The 21,886-nt window shown below is 56.0% G+C and overlaps 2 protein-coding genes across 2 annotated transcripts in view; one reads left to right on the forward strand and one right to left on the reverse strand.

The window, feature by feature from the left end:
- Nucleotides 1-3,793, forward strand: part of LOC111153623 (SHC adaptor protein 3) — a 91,206-nt gene extending 87,413 nt beyond the window's left edge. Inside the window, exon 12 of the mRNA XM_022512766.1 lies at nt 2,787-3,793. Within this exon, the coding sequence (XP_022368474.1) occupies nt 2,787-2,915 (129 nt within the window). The 3' untranslated portion in view covers nt 2,916-3,793. The remainder of the gene's footprint in view (nt 1-2,786) is intronic.
- Nucleotides 3,794-10,119: 6,326 nt separating this feature from the next.
- Nucleotides 10,120-21,261, reverse strand: LOC111153624 (sphingosine-1-phosphate receptor 3). The gene is given in 3 exon segments (XM_022512767.1): nt 10,120-13,772; nt 13,775-13,895; nt 21,083-21,261. Coding segments are annotated over 2 exon segments (1,188 nt in total). The 5' UTR covers nt 13,815-13,895; nt 21,083-21,261; the 3' UTR covers nt 10,120-12,624.
- Between the last annotated feature and the right edge of the window lie 625 nt (nt 21,262-21,886).

Here is a 21,886-nt window from a genome sequence, read left to right on the forward strand (position 1 = left end):
AGACATCCTGGCCTTGTTCAAGTTTCTCATCATGGAGGAGGATGTTAGGGGTAGGATTTTTGTAGATGTCTTTATCAAGTGGAGGAAGCCCCCCCTGCATTCCTGGTTTCCTGAGAGTTTTTTTTAAAGGACTTGGTTGAATTTTGTTAAATGCCTTTTCTGGATCGATTGATATGATCATGCAGTATTTTGTCTTTAGGCCTAATGATGGGCTGGAGCACATTAATGGATTTCAGAATGTAGAAGCCCTGCACCCCCAGGACACATCCTGCTCAGTCATGGTGTGTAATTCTCTCTATACAGTGTTGGATTCGATTTTCTGTTTTGTTGAGGATTTTTGCATCTGTGTTCATAAGACATGTTGGTCTATAGTTCTCTTTTCTGGTAGTGTCTTTGTCTGCTTTTGATATTAGAGTAATACCAGCCTCAAAGAGTGAGTTATGTAGTACTCCTTTTGCTTCTGTCTTTTGAGTGAGATTGTAAGGACTTGGTACAACTTATTCTTCAAGTGTTTGGTAGAATTGACCAGTGAACCCATCTGGGCCTGGTGCTTTCTGTGTAGGCAGATTATTAATGACGGATTCTGTTTTTTAAATAGACATGGGCTTATTGAGACAGTCTATTTCTTCTTGTAAGAGTTTTAGGAGATGATGCCTTTCAAGAAAATGGTCCATTTTTATCTGGTTTACCAAGTATGTGGGCTTAGCGTTGTTTCTGGTATTCCATATTTATCCTTTTAATGTCCACAAGATCCATAGTAATGACTCTTCTTTCATTTCTGATATTAGTAGTTTGTGTCCTCTCATTTTTTTTTCTTAGCATGGCTGGAGGTTTATTCATTTTTTAATCTTTTTGAAGGACCAGCTTTGAGATCATTGATGTCTCTATTGATTTCTTGTTCCTAATGTCACTGGTTTCTACTCTAATTTTTTATTCTTTCTCTAGTTTCCTAATTAAAGCTTGGATTACTGATTTCAGATCTTTCTTCCTTTCTGAACCACATAGCAGGGGGGGTCCATACAGACAGCTCTGTAGGCTGCAAGTTCTCTGGCCAGGCGCCAGACAGTAAGTATTTAGGAGACTGGAGTAAACTGGGCTACTTCCTTGGGCAGTAAATTTATATGACTTGTCTTTTCTGTGTACCTTTGTTTGCATGTGTGTCTGTGTTTATGGCAGCCAAAGATGCTGACCAGTGGGCTCTCAGCTTGGATGGCATGTTGGAGTCACGGGGTTTTTGTGAAATGCCCTAGTGGCCGAGCCCCACCATGAGTTCCTGGTGGAGTTGACCTGGGCATGGGGCTTACTGGATGCACTCAGGCAGTTTGAATGTGAGCCCAGGTGGACACTACTGTCCCAGACACTTCCTGTCATAATTCCTCATTCACCCCTGTTGCCCCAGAACTTAAATGAGTATTAATCACTAAGAAGCGGGAAAAAGAAGTCAACGTCAAAGCAACACCCCAATAGTAGTCTCAAGCTGAGTTCTTAGTGCCCCTTACCTCTAAGATAGCCTCCCGCCCTGTGTCACCCCAGGGTCTTTCTGGGATGGGAGTTCCAAGAAACCTAGGAGGATTGAAGAACCTCAATGAAAAGATGCCCCAAAGTCTAACAAAAAGATTTCTTTCTGAATGTGCCCATTAGGTTGCCTCCTACATGAGGGTCAATGCCCAGAAGTTGGGAGCCCCGTGGCCCAGTGGGTCCCTTCCTCTCAGGTGCTTACAGAGACCGGTGGGGACAGAGGCCTGCCTCAGTGGGACCCTAGGCGATGAAAACATCCTCATTTCAAAGCTTCTGCTCTTGCCTTTGTTGGTAGAGCCCAGAGCTGATGGCCTGGGGGCTTTGATGGGCCCACCTGGAGTATAGACTTGGTGTGGGAAAGAGATCAGGGCTGAAGGCCCAGAGATTGACAACCCATTGGTGGGTTGCTAGAGAGGGAGAGACAAGAGAGTCACATTAGGGGTGGGAATGAGAATACTGGGACAGATAAAGGAGGAGGAGAGTAGAAGTGCCCTCAGAGTCCCTGAGGGAAAGGTGGGGAAAGCTGATCGCCCCAGGGGAGGGGCAGCCCCCAGCAATAAGGTGGAGAGAGAGGCTAGGAACCCAAGGCATCCCAGAGCCACCGTGAGGACCATCCAAAGGCCTGGAGGGCCAGCAGGTGTAGCCAGGCACCTGCTCTCTGCCATGTCTCCCACCCCCCACCAAAAGAGCCGGCCGCATGGGGATCCTGTCCAGAGAAGACTGGGAGACTGCCCCAGGCCAGGCCGCATCTACCTTCTTCAAGCGAGATCTACGCTGGGAGTGTAGCAGCTCAGGGACCAGGGCTCAGGCCCAGTGAGCAGAGGGAAGCGGTGGACCTCCCTCCACACACATGCCCCCAAGCCCAGGTGTTCAGTTGTTCAGGAGAACCTGGTGGGCGGGCATCCCAAGGCTCCAGAGCCATGTGGTCAACAGTGTCTGCACCCAGACAGGCTCACGCTCCGGTGGGAGCCGGAAGAGCTGTGTGGACCCCTCCTGTCCGGAGTGCAGGGCCGCTAGACAGTTACTTCAGGGACAGCAAGGGAGCAGGAGAGGAAAGGCTGGCGGCGGAGGGCTAGGTAGGTGCTGAAGGTGGGTGACAGATGACTGGCCAGTGACAATGACTGGGGACTTGGCAGACATGTCTCTGAGAGCGTGGGGACCCCCGGAGGGCACCACTCAGGTTCCCCTGGTCTGGCTGGCTCTGAGCACACGCATTCTCTCCCGTCGGCCTGTGTGTCATGATTTCCTACCCTCTGTGTCCCTCCCAGATCCGGACAAAGGACAAGGTCTTCGACAGCATCAGCCACCTCATCAACCACCACCTGGAGAACAGCCTCCCCATCGTCTCCGCAGGAAGCGAGCTCTGCCTCCAGCAGCCGGTGGAGAAGGCTCCGTGACCGGACAGCCACCCGGCCTGACCCCGCACCGATGGTCAGGAGTCCTGGTTCTTCCCGGAAGACGGATATGAAGGCTCCGGAAACTCAGGCCGCTGCCCGCGGGCTCAGAGCCTCATCCAAATGCCCCAGGAGGAAAGTGTCCGTCAAGTGCAAGTTTCATAAACTTGTTCTGATTTTCTCATGTGCATATTAAAGGTGTACATACCTATACTGTACAAATTATCCCTCTATATTTATATTTTTTAAGACTAAGAGAGATGTAAGACTAACGTTCTGTGCTGTATGTTTTTAATGAGAAAAAAAAAAGTTTGACTGTAGTTGTCCGGGCAAAAATTTAATTCAACTGACCCATTCTACTGAAAAATTCCACTAGGAAGGTGTTGCCTGCAGCTTTATCTGATAAGCCCCACGTAGGGGAGAGAAGCAGGCAGGAGGGCTGGGAGTCGAGGTGGAGTTGTAGTGGAAGAAGGCAGGCTGCTCCACAGAGCAGTTGAGCTCTGCACATAACCCTCCATGAACGGCTGGTCCTGGTTGCTGTCGCTTGGAGTCGATGGTGTCCCTTCCTCCGTGATGCGTCTCCCCCAGCAGTCGGCCTCACACCTGTGCGATCGCAGTGCTGATGGCTGGTGCCGCTGTGCTAAGGAGAAGGGGTGGGGGGTGTCCCAGCTTTTCCGGGCAGTGCTGGGCACAGGAATGCTGTCTGTCTTGACCAGTGTTGTCCAGGGGTCTGTTTGACGGCCAAATGGGGGTACAAAATGAGCCTCAGTGACCAAGATCTTGACTGGCACATGCTTCCCATATGGTCATCTGTGTAACGACAAACCAGTATGTGTGGAGGGCTGGGGGGCAAAGTCTTGGTTTCTGTGTCCTTCTAGCCCACACGCCGATCGCAGCTGCCGGGGTAGCTGCTAGGAAACAGCACGCCACCCCCCGCTACGCACTGCGTCGTAGGCAGACGCCAACACGCACGCTCAGCCCTGAGACCTCTGCACGGCTGTTGCTCCCACTTCACCTTTGTCTCGGGCTGGGGACTTGGGAGTTTGGGGAATCGGATTGAGGTTTTGCTGCTCAAGTGGTTGGTGGGTAATGCGGCTGGCTGTCTCTGCCACAGATTTTCCAATTGCTCCCTGGAAAGGGCCTATGATTTCTTACCAGGTCATTTGGGGCCAACAGGGGTGACAATGTTTCTAGTTTTAAAAAACACCTGGTTGAGGTTAACTTGTTATTTAACAGATGCCGTCTTTTAAAAGCCAAAGGGCTCACCTGTCGGTTGGCAGCCTGTCTCTGGTGCCACATCCAGGCTCCCATCCTGTACCGTCCCACAGCCCGCAGGGGCCCTGGGTCAGGGCTGTGGGACTTTCCGCACACTAATAGTGGGGCAGGAATAAATTTGATGCTTCAAGAATGAGGAGTTAAGGCTGGATTTTAAACATTCTGACGAATAGTAATTCTGCAAAGTTCTATTTCTAAAGGGGCCCCGTTTCTGTTTTTAGGGTGTGGGTGTGTGTCCAGGATGGAAGGTGGGGTGCAGCACGTGGGTGACATCGGGCAGGTCCGAAGATTTGTGTGGAGGCTTCTTAGGAGTTTTTGTCCTTTGAGGGTCCAAGGAGTCCCAGAAAACAGTGGCTTCGATCTCCTAGAATGTTCTGCCATGGGTTAGAACTAATGTAGGGCCACCCACCCATCCTGGAGCAGCTCTGGTTTCAGTCGCATGAGGAGACCCCACTCCACGTTACCCAGAAGCAATGGGAGCTGAACAGGGCTGGGGCAGCAGCTGGTTGGGGGGCAGCTGTGGGAACCCCTGTGTCCCATCCCCTGGAGGCCTGCAGCCCTGCAGACATACATAGAGGTCCCAGCCCTGTGTGCAAGTGTCCACACATATAATAAACGGATGAAATGACTTCTCTGGATGGCCTGCGGGGCCCGCTGGGTAATCTTAAGGGCTGGCCCCAAATTCTAATATTTAAGGGCAAAGTGGGAAAGGCTGGTTAGGGACCCGGAGACCCCGCACAGCTGACCTGTGTTCTTTGTGCTCCTGGGGATGTGAGAAATGATCATCAGTACGGTTAGAGCTCCCTGCTGTGCAGTCAGTGATTAGCTCAGTGGTGATAAGCAACATATATCCTGTCTTTTTGCATGAGAATCAATTTAGAAAATTAGAAATTTGGAGGCGATCAAATTTTGTTTCAATATTAATTCAAATATGTATTTTGAAGTTCGGATTCCAGGATTGCTTACAACACAACAGGCCAGTGGGAATCTGGGCTTCTCTGTAGCTGCCAGAGAGCCAGCAGATGGCTGCCATTCTCTCATGGTCATCCCTCCCCTGTGTGAGGCGGGTTGGGGCCCCACAGATCACCGCAGCTCCCCTTCAAGGCTGTGAAATGGGCATGATAGGGAGCCCCACTTACGGGGGAGAAACTGAGGCATGGTGGGCGCCTCACACTGCTCTAAGCCATGCAATGAACAGGCGCAGTGCTGTGCTCCCTCCACGTTTCTGGGCTCTGCTGCACCTGGAGATCAGGATTCCCAGGCAAAGACGGCCATTCCCCGCCCAGCCTGGGTGCCCCCTCGTCTGGACCCGGACCACACTTCTGCCAGGCAAGGCTGTGTGTTCCTGGACCCCCGAGTCCCCGGGTACATTTGCTGCTCAGTGTGCCCAGCCCCCCGGAGCCCACAGGGCACTGGACATGCTGCTTCTCAGCCCAGGCCTCTGACAGGCATGGCAGGTCCCGCAGGCCCACGACAGCCATGTCACCCACTGCCCCTCTTACCCACACCACTACGTGTGAACGAGTGGGATTTTCATCGGTGGTTTCCGCGAGCCCTGGTTCTGGGGGTCCCAAACCGCTCCGTGGACTGTCTGACGGCCAACCCATTCAGACATTCCCAGCCCCTACTCTGTGCGGACGCTGCCACTCCCGGGTTCTCAGCTAGAGAGGCCAAGGGGCCCAGCAGCCGCGTCACTGTGACACACGTTTCACCATTGGACGCTGTCTCAGTGTTGGGGTGGATGGGCAGACAGAGACCAAGGTCCAGGGATGGAGGCTGTGTCCGATGCCACATGGCTCCTTCCCATAAGTGACCCTCAGAGACGAAGGTTCTAGTCCTCCCTTTCCTGAGTCAGTCCCATGGTGAAAGCAATTCCCACAAGATCACAGGCCTCCCCAGAGTCGCACGGCCTCACGTTGCTGCTGGGTGTCTCTGAGCGCCACCCTTCCGCACCCCTCCCGCGAGATGGAGAGGGGGTGCTCGTGAATATACGGAAACAGGAAGGACAGTTGCTCCTCACGCAGGTGCGATGGGCTCCCTCGCTGTGTTCCCACACTGGCGGGTCATCCGCGCCTTTCTGCGGGTGGCCACAGCCCGATAGGAAGGGGACGGGAATTGTGGAAACACTGCGCTTAGGTCATTGTGTACCGCAGACAGATCTCAGTCCTGAGTTTTAGGGTAATACCTGGTGCTGCAGTCGAACTCAAAAAATTTGTCCTGAGAGAAATGAATTGGGAAAACCACTTTATGAAAAGGTGTTGCAACCTGGGCATGCCAGGGCCACTCAGGGGTAACGAGCAAGGGAGCCGTCTAGGACATGCCGCTGCAGAAGTGCGGGAGCTGGGGCCAGTGACTTGCTGGAGCACGGTGACAGTGGCTGAATCTCGGACAGAGCACAGGACTTATTAGGGTCCTTTACAATTTGGGTATAAAGCTCAGCCCCTGGTGGAAAATGGCGCAGAGCTCTTCCCTCCTCCTTGGGTTTGCATTCATGCTCATTCTTTTCACAAAAGGCATAAAGACGGGAGTCTTACACGGATAAGGAAGTGCTTCTGGGGTGCTTCAGAAACAGACCCTGAGGTGGTCTAACTGTATGTCGTTTCTCTGGGTGATGCCCCAGGGGCGGGGAAGGGAAGGAAGCTGAGGACGAGGGTACGCTTAGGCAGGTCACCGTGATGTGGAAGATTAACGGCGCCAAGGGACAGCAGGAGATGGGGCTGGACACACATCAGCGTTCACCCAACAGCCCATCACACACGGAAAGCAGGCCCTATGCACACCTGAGCACGGGGTGGGGGTCCCAGGCAGGGCGACTGGCCTCCAGGCTAAGCAGATCTGGAATGGATGGACAACGAGGCGCCCCCCGGGGCCCCACCCCAGGAGGTCTGCACAGGAACCAAGAGTTTGCATTTCTAGTAAATTGAGCAACGCTGGTGGGGAGTGTGGACTTTGAGAACTGCCATGCGGTGTGAGCTGCTGGCCTCTGACCCTCCCTTGTTGAGGGTTTTCCCCCTCTAATTTAGGACTTTGTTTTCCCACCACCTCATGTCACAGATCCCAGAGTCCATGCTCTGGGCTTTCCAAGTGGAGGATTAATAAGCGTTTAGAACTCCATGCAGTCGCTGCTGGCACACACAATGCCATCTGCCAGCCACGATTTATTTATAATGGGGTTTATACATATTTATAAGTTTGCAAGCAACAAATGCACAGTTTAAAAACTGGCCCATTTTGTAGTAGCTAGAAAAGCTGCAGTTTCATACCAGGCCTTTGAATGTCACCCGTGTGCATGCACACACGTACCTACACTGGTCAGGACGGACGCACACCTGTGTGTGTGTGTGCGCGCGCACGCAGGCGGGCCACCTGGGTGGTACACACCTCGAGACTCCTCCCCGTGTTCTGGTATTTTAACCAACAGGGACAAGCAGAAGGTGAAACGGATGTGCAGAGTTTGGCATCTGCAGACACGCGGAGGAGGGTCCTGGATGCTGTAGGCTGTGGGGCCCGAGGGCAAAGGGAGTGGGGACAGACAGGAGGGCCCCGGAGGAAGTCACGGAGGGATGGGAGGCAAGGGAAGCCAGCAGGGGAAGACAAGGCCAGGAGGGAGGCAGTGGAGGAGGATGGACGTACATAGAAGGGTTTTACCCTGCAGCGTGCGGCATCTCTCAGAGACCAGAGAGGAAAGACAAGGAGGGGCCAGCGTGGCAAGGCTGTCCCCACCAGGTGTGCTGGGGAGAGCTGGGAGGGCCCAGCCAATCTGCTCTTGGCCTGGTCTGTGCATTGGTTCCTGTGTGGCAGGCACAGCGCTGGGCTCCTTGTAGGAGACAAGCACGCAGGGAGCATGAGCGTGTGAGAAGCCTGATGGCTGACACAGTCACGTTCCACAGGACATGGAGGCCGGGGCTCCCGGGGAATGTTGGGGTGGGAGTGCCAGAGCGGGCAGACAGGGTAGGGGCCCCAGAGGGGACAGGGCAGTGTCACATACAATGGCTGCTGTCAGCTGGGACACTGGAGGCTGGCAGTGTCCCCTCCCGGATGGCCAGGAGGACCATTCTCATGGAAGAAAGGGCCAGATTACGTTGCAGCTCCCCCACCCCCCGCAATGCTGTAGGTAGAAATCAGTGCACAGGGAGAGCGTGTGTGGTTCTGTGTGTCACAGCCGAGTGAGCTCACGCTCACCTGGGACCTTTCTCCCACAACCAAATGTTCTATCCAGCCAAATCGAGCAGTAATCAACACAGCAAAAAAAGGGGCATATCCATCTTTGAACACCAAATCTCCTTTTTCTGTAATGACCATGTGTCGGTTGCAAGTGGAATGTTCTCTGTTCATTTGCCTTTTGAATAAAACTTGTTCCAGAATAAATATTGTAAAAAAATTAAGTACGTGAATGTTTCTTTGCATTCAGAATTAAACATCTGTTAAAATCCAAGGACTAGGAGAGAACTCCATGTAAATTTCATGTGTAATAATAAGATATTTATTACTTTTTAAAAAGCATTTGAATGACAAATTCTATATATTGATAAATATTATTTGAGAATTTTGTGTTCTGTTTCCCATTAGCGTGTGTGGGACAAGCATGGATCGCTGGGAAGGTCTCTGTCCGGGTTGTGTGGCCTACTGACCACTTTCTGTTTTGACGCTGGGACAGCACCTGGATGCTGGGGAGTAAATTACTGCACCAATCTGAAGCTTTTGAAGCTCTGTTCCATGAAAGCTGGGACCGCCTGAGCAGTGTGGGGAACCCAGGAGAGGTCCCCCAGCACGACGGGGAGGGCAGCGGCCTCCATGCCCTCCTAGCTCGGCGCACCCACCTCACTCCTTCAGGACGTGATGTGGCTTTGGGTTGAGTGGAGGGCCAACGTGGTGTCCCCCGGGGTCACCCCCGCAGGGGCCATGCACTCGTCTCCTTCTCACTGGTTATCAGAAAATGAGCCTTCATTTCGGGATAGTGGTGTGTGCATTTCTGACTATGTAGCAGACCATTTGATATCTTGACTTAGATACTAAAAACATTTGGGTGTTGAGGTATTGTCCTCGTGGGTACAATTTCAAAGCATGGACTCGGTCACTCGATTAGACATTTTCTATAAAATGCGCCTCGTTACATGTTCGTGGAAGGCTCTTCACCAGCGCGTTATATCCTCCGGTCCGGGGTGCAGAGAAACAGCCGCTTCCTCCACTCCCTGTGCAGATGGCTGTCGCTGGGACTCTGAGCAATAAAGGGCTGTGTGAAAAGTCTCCGGGTCTTGTGTTGCGTCACAGGGGCGAGAACAGAGCTTGGAACCTTCCCATGGAGAGCAGGCACTTTGACAGCACCAGACTGGGTCCGCGTGGTGGCCTGGCTGCAGAGTTCCTGGCGGGCTTCGCGGTCACGCTGCCGGGCCGTGGCGGGCAGAGTCAAGGGTGACGGCTGCAGGCTGCGGTCCTCGGCTGTGCCGCGAGATTTCTCTGTGAACATCAGCCCCAGCCGAGTTATGCCGAGTGCAGGTCCAGCGCAGGGTGGACAGCGTGCACATGCACACGCATATACACATACACATGCAAACACACGCGCGCACACACGCATGTGCACACATGTGCGAGCAAGGACACGCACACAGAAATATGCACACACAAACACGCAGGTGCGCACATACAAGCACACACGCAAGCGCATGGACACAGGAATATGCACACACTGGCGCACGCTCGCACACACAAACATGCGTATGCACACACAGCACACACAATACACACATGCAAACACAAACACGCACAAACACGCATGCGCGCACACAGTCACATACGCAAGCACATGCACACAAATATGCACACTGGTGCACACTCGCATGGACACACATGTGCACACACAAACACATGCATGCACCTGTGCACGCTCGCACACACAAACATGTGCACGTGCACACATGTACAAACACATGCAAGCACATGCATACACTGTTGCACATTCACACGCACACACATGCAAACACGTGCGTATGTGATACACATGCACACACAAACGTGCACACACACATGCACACACAGGCGAGAAGTTGCCCTCTGTCAACGAGGATGCTGGGCCAGTGCTGACCTCCCTCCTGTTGCAAACGGGGCAGATCCAAACGGCCTGTCCCTTTCAGCCAGGACGCATCATTTTCTCTGCTGAAGGGTTTGCCCGCCTCAAAACACCCCGGCCGACCAAACCTGGCACCCGAAGCTTTCCTGGACACCACCCACACCAGGGGGGCGCGCAGGGGGAGGGTCACGGGCTTCTGAGAGTGGCTCCGGTCCTGGGGAACGTGGGGGCCGCGTGAGAGAATGGGCCGCCACCCTGCGCGCCCCTGTGGGGGTTGCTGGTGCAAACAACCCCGCACGCCGACCCCCATCAAGAGGTGTGTACGCGGGCTTTCGGTTTTCTTTTGCTGACCAGCACACAGGAGACACGGTAAAGACTCCTGACCGAGGGAGAGCTACTGCGTGGGCTCCCTGTGACCTTGAGACCCCCGCACATCCCCAGCCAGCGGCTGATGGGGCCGCATGCAGCGCTATCAAAGGTAACCGTTTCCTGCATCTTTTTGGCGTATTTTTCATTCAGACTGCATCAAAGTTTTGTGTTGTCTCAGTGGGAAATTGGGGTCAAGGAGCAAGGGTCACTAACATCAGCACCAGAGCCCCAGGGCCCCCCAGGGTCCCCCAGAGCCCTCCGAGCCAGAGCTGAGGGGCCCTGCAGTCACTTCGCCCACTGTGTGAACACGCGCTGCCCAGGATGTGGCCCGAAACACTGCCTCGTTCTCCCCGTGCTCGCGTTACAGACGTGCGCTCGGAGGAGACAGTGAGCTCCTCCTCGACTATGGAAGGAAGCCAAAACGAAGGCTGCCGCTGAGCGTCTCCTGACAGACAGGACTTCGCTCTCAATAACAAAAATGGGGACGTCTTTGGTCAGTATGTGGAGACCGCCCAGGACCACAGAAATGTTCCTCCATCAGGGAACGTACATCGGACAACACGCAGGAGCCAGCTTCTGGAGAGCTAACGTATCGACACATCTCCTGAGTCTTGACTCAGTCGAAGAGCCCCGCGAATCAGAAGACCCCAGGGGCTCTGACGTGGGCTTGCCCAAATGGAGTCCTTTGGAAGGTTGCTCTGTGCTGTTTCTCCCAAGAACTGAGCACGTCACCCCTGTGGTTATGAGATCTTTACAGACGAGTGCACGTTCTCCTCGTCCGTTTGTCCTGCTGCTGGAATCCATGGGGAAGGCATGCACAGAAACGCCTTCTAAGCAACTCCCTGCTAACGGGGACGCAGGGCCAACCTACACTGAAGACGGGGTGACAGCATCACTCCATTTCCTTGAAGATCGCGCAAACGCCCGGATCCCAGACGTGCTACTGACATGGCACCGTCGGGCTCAGTTGGGGGATGGGGAGAGCTGCTGACCGTCCCAGCGGCTCCACGGGGACAACCCGGGGCCACTGACTCAGTTCTCTGATCAAAGAGAATCAGACTCCACACAGGAGCAAGTAAAGCTCTCCGCATTCAGGACAAACGTTCCATCACGTTACACAGTCCGCGGCCTCCGGCTACTGGCCACGGTGTTGGTCCCCTCTTCCAATGCTGGTTCTCTTCCTGGTGGGCCTGGGGACAGCCTCCTGGGAGACCCTGGCTGGCTTTTCTGGGATCTGTAGGAACCCCAACAACTACATGATTTGGCTAGTAAGACTTTGGATGGAGGATTCCACAGGGACAGAAGACAGAGGAGAAGCAGGGACACAGACCCTGGAGTTCTCTGGCTCTCCGATCTCTCTGGGTCCAACCCGCACCCTCGAGACCCTCCAGGGAGCAGCCATTTCTGGGAATTCAAGCCAAGCCTGCTGAACTTGAGCCCTCAGGTCAGTTGAGGAGACCGGGACTCCACCTGGTTTCCAGCCACATCCTTATACCATGCCACGTGCTGCCCTCACCTGAGGGAGCCAGTGACATGTACCGATGGCAGACGTTTGAAACACCAGTGCTCGGTGACCTGGATGTGACAGATACACCAGCATCCACTCCATGCACAATGTAGTGCAAAGTTCCCAAACATCACCATGACGTTCGTCGAGGCACGCCATACGCTGTGTGGCCTGCGACCTTCCCTCTCCCGGCACCACAGAGAGTGGCCGCTGGGACTCAGGGGAAGGCAGCCGATCACCTCCGCAGCCAGGGACATTCAGAAGACTCTGGAGCCGAAGCGGACAGGGCACACTGTCTACCGTGGACTAAGCTGGCAAGTCGCCGGGCCCCCCCCTTAAGTGACGTCCACGCTACACAGGCTATTGGCAAGTAGGTTTCCCGAGTCCTTGCTCTGGAGCTCCCAGGGTGAGGCACACAATAAATAAGACCACGGCTGCTGCAGTTTCCCTGTCCCGCAGGTGTGCGAGGACCCCGCTCCCGGAGGCGGCTGCTCTCACTTGCCGAGGACCCCGTTCTGCAGGGTTTTGTTCCTGTCCGTTATGCAGGGCGAGGCGGCTCTCTGGGGAGGGTCCTCCTCACTCTTGGGCGAGGGGTTGCTGTTGTTGCTGCCGCTGGACTTGCTCCTGCTGGGGTCGAGGGTGGGCTGGGCGGGCGAGGAGTGGGCGCCCCAGCCCCGGACCAGGCAGGTGCACACCAGCCGGAAGAAGGCCCGCCGCATCTCCTTGCTGGCCAGCGTGTAGATGACAGGGTTCATGGCCGAGTTGAGCACGGCCAGCACGATGAACCACTGGGCCTTGAAGAGCACAGCACACTCCCTCGCCCTGCAGGCCACGTCGATGAGGAAGAGGATGAAGAGCGGGGACCAGCAGGCGATGAACACGCTCACCACGATGACCACGGTCCGCAGCAGTGCCATGGAGCGCTCCGAGTTGTGGGGGCTGGCCACGCGGCGGCTGCTGGACTTCACCAGGAAGTAGATGCGTGCGTACAGGACCACGATGGTGGCCAGGATGGCTGTGAAGACACTGATGCAGAAGGCGATGTACTTCTTGGAGTAGAGGGGCAGGATGGTGGAGCAGTCGGCGAGGTCGTGCAGGCAGTTCCAGCCCAGGATGGGCAAGGCGCCCAGCGAGAAGGCCACGAGCCAGCACATTCCGATCAGCAGGAAGACGCGGTGCTTCTTGTTGGCGTCGTACGGCCGCATCTTGATCATGGTCAAGTGCCGCTCGATGGCGATGGCCAGCAGGCTGCACGTGGACGCGCCGAGGGCCACGAACATGCTGCCTTCCCGCAGGAACCAGACGGTGGGAGACAGGCTCAGCGTCCTCCTGCCGGACATCAGGATGTTGACCTTGTAGGCGACCCCAGCCAGCAGGTCACAGAGGGCCAGGTTGCCGATGAAGAAGTACATGCGGTTGTGGAACTTGTTGTTTTTCCAGATGGCGATGAGCACCATGAGGTTCTCCAGCACGATGAAGCTGCAGATGACGAGGAAGAGTGCGGTGGTGAGCGTGCTGCCCTCGGGGGCCTCCTTCAGCCTGCCCTCCAGCTTGCCTACATAGCTGTAGTGCTCATACAGGGTCTGGTTCCCAGGAGAGGACCTGGGTCGCAGTGGCGGGACCACGGCCATCGCTTGGGCAGAGGCTCAGCTCCAGATCCCACCAGAGGGCGCCCTGGGCACATCCATGGCTGGAGAACACGTTCCAGCTCAGGCTTCCGTGGTGGCCCCGGCCGGACCCCAGCCAGGGTGGGCAGAGCAGGAGCCTGCAAAGATAAAACAGGGGTGCCCAGCGATTAAGGGGCTCTGAGACCACCTAGGGGCAGCAGCCACAGCAACAATGTCGGAGGAAGGCCCTTAAACCCCGCAAGTATGCAAACGTCTGGTCACACGGGGCCCCAGAGCTCCCTGGGGGGCTGAGGCGGCCAGGGAAGCCACCTGGTACCTGCAACCCTCCAGGAGGGAGATCAGTATGTGAGCTCCACGATCGTTCACTCCTGTAATGACATATAGATCCAAATAAATGTCCCTCGGGGAACCCCAAGGCACTCAGAAGTGCTAACCACGCACCCTCAAGCATGACGCAGGAGCGGCCAAACCATGAATCCCCGTGACCTGGAGACAAACAGGATCATCCCGGGACAACACAATAGGATGGAACCAGAATGACGGCCCCGGGAAGCCCCGGGGAGCCCGAGCCACACAGTGGGAGCACCTGCTCGATGTCCCAACGGCGTCCCTGGGACCGGGGCTGGAGACAGAGGCAGGTCCCGACAGCCCCCAGGAGAGGCCAGAGACAGGGACGCACGGCCATGGAAGGAAAGGGAGCATGAGGCGCGATGGAACCCAAACCCAGACGTCCACCGGGGAAGGCAGGGACGAGCACTTGGACTCTGCACTTGGCTGAAAGCTCAAACTGTCTGAACCCCAAAACTGAAGCCGTGCTCGTGAGCTGTGCGCGTGAGCCGTTGGGGGTCTCCCTAGACCCCCAACATGCCTGGGGGTCTAGGGAGACAGTGAAGGCACAAAGCCAAGCGCTGGGCCCTCGACAGCCCCGGATTTAGTCCCCTCTCCCCTCCCGATACTTCCCACCCTCACCGGCCCCCCCCTCCCCCGCTCATCACCTCATGGGACGACACAGCTGGATGTGGCTTTCAGTGATTTTACCTGATTGTAAATTAGAAACATGTGTTTCAGTATTGGCTACAATCAAATAAGGTTAGCTAGAAGCGGCCCTCCATGAGTACCCCGCGATGACTTTCTTTACTTATACAATGTTTAGTCATAGCCCTAAGTTGGGTTCAGAGACAAACAGCTCCCCAAATGATACGGGGTCTGCATTTTGGGGTGTGGTGGGATCTGAGCATGCTGCCAAGTACCAGCAAGGCCTGAGAGGGTCTCAGTCCTGGAAGGACCCAGGGACGCAGCGCTGGGGGCTGCTCTCAGAGAAGGAGCGGTAACTCCGGGGGTGCCCCGCTCCCAGCACCCTCTAGGTCACTGCTTCCCAGGCTCGTGGTTGCTGCCTGGGGCCTGGGAGGCTGTCAGACCCTCCGCTCCACGGGGGTGCTTGGGTTGTCTGAGGTTAGGAGGAGCCACTCTGTTCCTTTGCCGCAGAGACTGCTCCCAGGCTGCGAATATGTGTGTGCAACTGTTCCAGCAACCCCGTGGGCCCTGGCCTCTGGGGGACCCCTGCGTCGTGCATGCCTGCAGAAGCCCCTGGAGGCACATGGGTCCGCTCGGTGGGTCGCTGTCCTGCCAGCCCCCGCCACCGCCCCCCTCCTTTCTCTAACTCCGGCCCATCCTTCACACGTCGCGTGGAATCCCTCCTGGTCTACAAACTTTCTGGAGTCAGCCCAGCCCCTCGAGGCTTCTCTGAGCCTACTAGACGCTCCTTACAACAACTCGCAGGCTGTCGTTTGAAGAGTGGAAATGATGCCGCTGCTGACCCCCCGTGAGCCCGCCTGGGGCCGGCTTCACACTCACACCCGCACGGGGGCACCAGGCCTCTCATGGTGCCTGTCCGCTCACGCGTGCCCCACGAAGGCTCTGTTCTATACTACTGCTTGTCCGATGAGTCTTTCTCTGGGAGCAGCGAATGGAGCTGCCACGGCCTTGCTCTGCTTGCCGGGCCCTGGGCACAGCCCGGAGAACAGCCAGCCCCGCCGGGAGTTGGAGGGAGCAGCACCCCGAGAACAGCTGTTTCCCCGCCGGTGCCGGGTCCACACGGCTGACCCGGGGCCCCACGTGCCCCACGCCAGGCAGCCTGGCCTGGCCACGGGCCGGTGGCCACCCTGTCCACTAGTCCCACTCCCCCACTGGGGCTTCCATTCCCGCAACGACGGTGCACACGTGATGAGCAGGACTTACAGTCATGGTGAGCGAGCGCCCACACGGTCTGAACTGTAGAAACATGCGTGTTACCTGGAAGGACGAGGAGAAACATGCGTGTTACCTGGAAGGGCGAGGAACGCGAATTGTTCGTGAATTCACACCCGCGGCGGCGAGAAAGGGCTGCGTGCAGCCTCACCCGAAAGGTCTGGAAACCACAATAAACTGGAGCTTGTCTGCTGCGCCTGTGTCCCCAGGACAGCGCCTGGCCACGTCCATCCCTCCCTCTGCACTCGCCCCACCCCTGTGCCGGGGCCACAAGCATGGGCAGGGACATATGCACCCATGAACCTGCTGGATCTGGACCTCCTGGACGTAAAGAGGAAGGACAGACAAGTGAAAGACTTATCTTCGCTGCACATGCAGGACCGTCAAAGAACTGAGCAGAGGAGGAAAGCAAGCAAACAGCGAAGGCAGTATCCGGCAGTAAGCAACCACGATGAGAATAGCGCCGATAGCGTACGGCAGACCAGAGAGCCAACCCAGTCCGTGCATTTTAAGGGCGAATGTATTTTTCCCGCTAATGCTTGAATTATCATTTCCCTTGATTAAATATTCATCATTCAAAGAGCATTTTTTTTTTCCAGAACATCTCTTGCTAAATGCTACTCTCCGCATTTTTCGTAACTGGAAGACATCTGGCTCTCTTTAGAATCTAAAAGCTTGTTTTCTTTGGATTAGCAACATTAGAACGTAGACCGCATCCCAAGAGTTACGAGCTGGGCAAAGGCCAGGTTGACTGTGGATGCGTTGGAGTGCTGCTATCTGTGGTCAAAAGCATCATGGGAGTCCCATCTCCACCTCTCAGGGGCATGGCAGGACCTGAATTTTCGGGAAGAAGGCTCTGCCCCTCCCACCCCCCAGCTTAGAGCCAGACAGCCGTGTGTGGGACCAGGTGGGGCATCAGCCCTCGGGCCACATTCATCCTGAGGAGCGCCGGGCACCCTGAGCACCAGCTCCTGGGAAGCCAGCCTGTCCCACCCGTCCCAGCCACAACAAACCCCCAAAGGGGCCACAGGCTGTCTTCTTACCCCCTCAAGGGCCATAGCCTGTTTCTGACCTTCATGTAAATGGGGACCCATAGCCTGCAAATGTGCCTGGGGTCCTTCTCCCGACGGGATGCTCCCCCGGGTCCTCAGATGCTGGTAATTCCTGCTCTGGTCAGGGGACGGACGCACCAGCCACTCTTGTCTGCAGACTCAGGGGTTTCTCCCTGTCATTGTGCTAACAAGTGCTGCGGGGCCTGGGTGGGGGTGTCCTCCTGAGCTTGTGCCTGTGGGTCCGTGGGCTGCCTTGGATTTCTCAGCCTCGGGTTGGTATCTAGGAAGAGCTTTGACGCCGAGGGTCCCTGCAGAGACTAACGGCACTCGGCTAGAGAAGTACCCACGGGGGCAAGACTTACACATTACAAATGATGACGTCTTGCTTTATTTTTAAAAGTTAAGCATCTGCGGCCAGCAGAGACCACCATCTAACTTTCATTGTAAGAGTCTGATCGTGGCTTGATTTCCCCCAAACAACTTAGAAATAGAGGCTGATGCTGAGGGAGGCAGTCTTGCACGTCTCAGGAGCGGGCCTGTCCCAGAAGCTGCCGCGTGGGATAGGCCCTCAGGAGGAGCCCCTTCTAGAAGGCGGCTCCACCGTGCATCACCCAGGTTAGACCGAGTCCAGCCACCCCTCCTTCCCAAGGAGACATGTCTGTGGGGAGGGGTGGCCCGGGCAGCCGATGGGTTCCAGATGTGCTCTCTAGGCTAGTGACTCACTTTCTCTACACATGTCAACTTGAAAAATAAACAAACTATAAAAAGAAGGGAAAGAAAAAAGTGAAGGGAAGTATTTCCACAAAGTCTGGGGTCTCTCTCCCTTTGCTTCTCTGTCATGGCGAACAAGAGAAGCCCAAGAAGACAGTGAGGAAATTCTCCGGGTCAGACGCAGGATGCTATTGGTCAAAGGCCCGTTTTCCCAGGGAAATCAACTCGTTCATCCTCCAAACAGAACTAAAACACCAGGCATTTGATAACCAGCAAAATTTCTTGGAAAGCAGGACTTTTTTGTTGTTGTTCACAAGAACGTAGGAAAGGAAGAACGGGCTGGCCATTTTGCTGCCCCAGGAAATTTCTTGGCTAATGAGTATTTCCCCTTGCCCCAAATTTCTGAGTGACCTCGTGGTCACTTTCAGAGGCAGCTCCCAGCAGGAGGCCTCGTGCACACATGGCCCCTCACCTCTGCACTCAGCTGGGAGCTCAGGCCCCGAGCCCCCGGTGAGAGCAGCGGGAAAGGCAGGCGTGCCACTGCCCGGTGGCTTTCCCACATGTGACTCTCTCGGGCAAGTAAAGTTCGGCTGTTGACACAAATGGATGCGCTCCCACAAGCGCACGTAGGCAGGATGGGCTGCAGGAGCCTAGGCATAGGCCCCGGGGTCGCCTCTGTGCTTGCTTACCTGGATTCCCCGGGCTTGTCCCCTCCCTGCAAGGCACCCAATCTCGGTACAAGAGGCCTTACCCTCTGCTCTTCAGCCCCCATTTTCAGACTCTCCCTTCTCTGCTTGTTCTTAGTAACAGGATTGGACACACGCCCGGATTACCGTGGGATGAATGAAGGTGTGTGGGAATGAGCTCCTCCAGGCAGCAAAGAGCTGATGCAAATAAGAGACATCTGGCCCAAGAAGTCCTAACAGTGGGGTCCCTCCCATCCGTTCCCAGAGCCACAGTGATGCAGCCCACAATGGCCCTTCAGGCAGCCCGTCTGGCCCCACGGTGGCATCTGCCGTTTGTACACAGAGAGAAGCCAAGGCTGGGCTGGGGGTCTGGGTCATCGGATTCCCCCTGCCCTGCCTCCTGTGCACCATAGTGGGGGGTCAGGTCTCCTGGAGCCTCCACCCCTCCCCAATGGTCTTCACCTAGACGGAGGTGACAAGAGCAGCACCAGCAGGCTCGCCAAATGCTGGAACGCTGACCTGCGTGGAAACCTGACCCCGGGGACAGGGAGAAGGGCTCAGGCCTTGCTCCAGAGCACGGAGCCATCCCCAGGGGCCCCGCTCCCTGCCGGGCCGCCCACAGCCGTAGAAACAGGCAAAACAACACAGAACAGAGGCTGACCATGCCCGGTGCTGTCACCACTGTCCCCAGGGTGTGGGAGTCTCGGCACTGGACAGAGTCCACCAAGCATGTCCTATTACCTCCAGAAGCTCGTGGAATGTCTCCTCGGGCAATTAATCAATTGCCCAATTAATGGGTGCGAAGGAATCATAAGAAGTGGTCGCACACTCATTAGACAGGAAGGAGGAAGCTGCGTGTGAGGGGACAGAAAGGCCCCAGAAAGCACAGCACAGCGGCTCCCCGCACACCGAGTCCTGCAGAAGGAAAGGGGGCTTCACAGTAGGGCAACCCCCAGATTGCCAAGGTGATGGCATGCCCAGATGCTCAGTTTCCCATCACAGAAACATACAAACACTGCAGGTATCGAAGTGTCTGCGGGAGGAGGGAAAAGACGCCACAGAGTCAAATCAGCACCGTAATTTCAAGAGAAAGGAGGAAGGAGGAAAATCAGTCCCTACATTTTGAGAACATTGTTAGGCGAACGTGTGAGACTCCTGCTTCCAGAGAAGCCACTTTCTGCTATCCGCACCTGGTAGAAGAACAAGCGGAGCCACGCACTTTACGGAATTCGGGGACATAAAGAGGAAAGCGGCATTTCCGAAGGTGAAGCTGGGGGAGATGCCATTGTCGCCCCGTCCTTGGGAGGCTGGGTCAGGGTCTGGGGTCAGGTGACAGAGCAAGTCAACTGGCAGGATGTGAAGGTTGTTCACTGAGAAAACCCACTGTGTGGGCCTCCTATGGCCACAGATTTCGTCATTCTGGATTGAGCTCTGCATCAGTTTCCTGAGAACTCCTACAGAGCCAGACATTTCCACGACTCCTTGAGGACAACACACCCGCCCCCACAAGCGCTCCCCCCCGCCCCCATCGTGTCCATCACACACCCGCGGGACCCAATCCTGCCCCGTACTTCTAGGAAATGTTTTTCATAACCATGCCGGCAAGAATGTCACTGAAGAAGAAGAAAATGTCCCAAAGATGAATGAAGAAGATGTGAGTGTCTACAGCGAGGGTCTGCAACCTCTGGTCTCCAGACTTTAGAAAGATGCCTCATTCTGGAAGCCCTCAGAGCTCCAGCTGGGGGTGGGGATCGTGGGCAGGGTGGACCCTCCCTTTTGAAATAATCGTTCATAAAAGCCCCGTGTTCCTGCCGCTCCCCCTGCTTTATCAGTCTAACAAAACATATTCCCTTTAAACCTCCAACAACAAGTTCCTCTCTTACATCTAAATATAAAAACCCACAAAGAAATATGTCACCAGGAGTGGCCAGCGTCAGAAGAAAGAGAAAGAGAGAGAGACAGACCGTTTGGAGCCAGGGCGGTTAGAAGCGGCGAAGCTAGCGTCAGGCCAAAGAAGGACATGTTCCGACCCTTTTCCAAGTTTCTCTCAGCTGTGAATGTAGCACGTGGGAACTTCACCATCTCCTGACTGCAAAAGCAGGGACTTTATCCTCCAGCCCTGATTCTGACAGTCCTGACTGCCTACTTCAAGAAACAGAAGAAAACAATGGACTTCTGTGGCGCATATCATTTAAAAAGAATGGTTTTCCCAGGAGAACGACCACAACCACACACTCCCAGAGCCCCCAGGTCCTCAAGCTCGGAGGGTGCCTAACTTTTCAGTTGTTCCAGGAAAAGGACAGGGCTGGGGGTGGGGGGTACCTTCTCGCTTAGGTCATGAAGGTGCAGCTCAGTCTGAACTTCCCACTGTAATTACAAGAGCCCCAGGCTCTGGTTCCTCAATGGCTCGTCGCAGGAACGGAAAAAGGAACCATTCCCTCTCCCCCGCTCTGGCTCATCACCCCAACGGATGGCCTGGAGGAGGGGCTGACGGGGATGTGGTGTCTCCCCGTCACTGTAACGCCAGGGATAGGCTAGAATTGAGTGAGAAAAGTGGGCCCCGCGGCTCCCACCCCACCCACGCAGGCTGGGCGCCCCGGACTCCGAGCCCTTGCCCCGCGGACTCACCTCCCTCTGGGAAGGGCAACTGGGCCACCCGCATCCTGGCGACCTTCTCCGCTCACAGGCGGTGGCGGGACAGGGGCACTGGGAGAGTCTAGGAGCTGGGGGGTGGGTGAATTGGTCCCTGTCGGAGCTGTCGCTCGGGCTCCTGTCACCGCGCTGGCGCCGCGTCCCCGTCGTCCCCCGTTGCGTGTCCTCAGGACCCGCTGGCTCAGCCTCTGCGCGCGCAAGCCAGAGCCCAAACTTTTCCATCGGCCCTTCGGGGCGGGGCCCGCGCTCCGCCCCTCCGCCCCCAGCTCCGGGTTTCCTCCTTGCTCCCCACCCGCCCTCACGGCGCCCCCTCCCTGTTTCCTCCGAGCCCCCAAACGCCCACCTCCCCATCTGCTGAAGTCCCCTACCCATCTCTGCCTCCCGCCCCTCCTCCCCGCGGCCCCCCTCACCTCCCTGCGCAGCGGCAGGCCCCTCACCACCGGAGTCTCTGTCTCATCTCTCCGCCTCCCCCACGCCCCCCATCTCCCCGCCCCAGTTCCCACCTCCCCATGTCCCCACCTCCTTGCTACTTGCCCTTTCCCCCTCCGTTCCCTGCGCTTGCCTGCCTCACTGTTGAGCTCCTCTTCCCGCCTCTCCAGTCCCCCTCCTCCGTGCCCTTGTGGCCCAGCGGGTCCCAGGCTCCTGCCCCAGGCCAGTTCCTGACCAAGTACCCTGCCAGAGAGCTCCCCGTGAGGGTTTGGGCCAGTGATGATGATGACGTCGTCATTATCATTCTTATGGTGGTAGCATCTTGATAATTTTCTTTTGGAATTGCCTTTC

This window comes from Enhydra lutris, unplaced genomic scaffold (assembly GCF_002288905.1).
Source record: "Enhydra lutris kenyoni isolate GAN:26980312 unplaced genomic scaffold, ASM228890v2 scaffoldscaffold33, whole genome shotgun sequence".
NCBI lineage: Eukaryota > Metazoa > Chordata > Mammalia > Carnivora > Mustelidae > Enhydra > Enhydra lutris.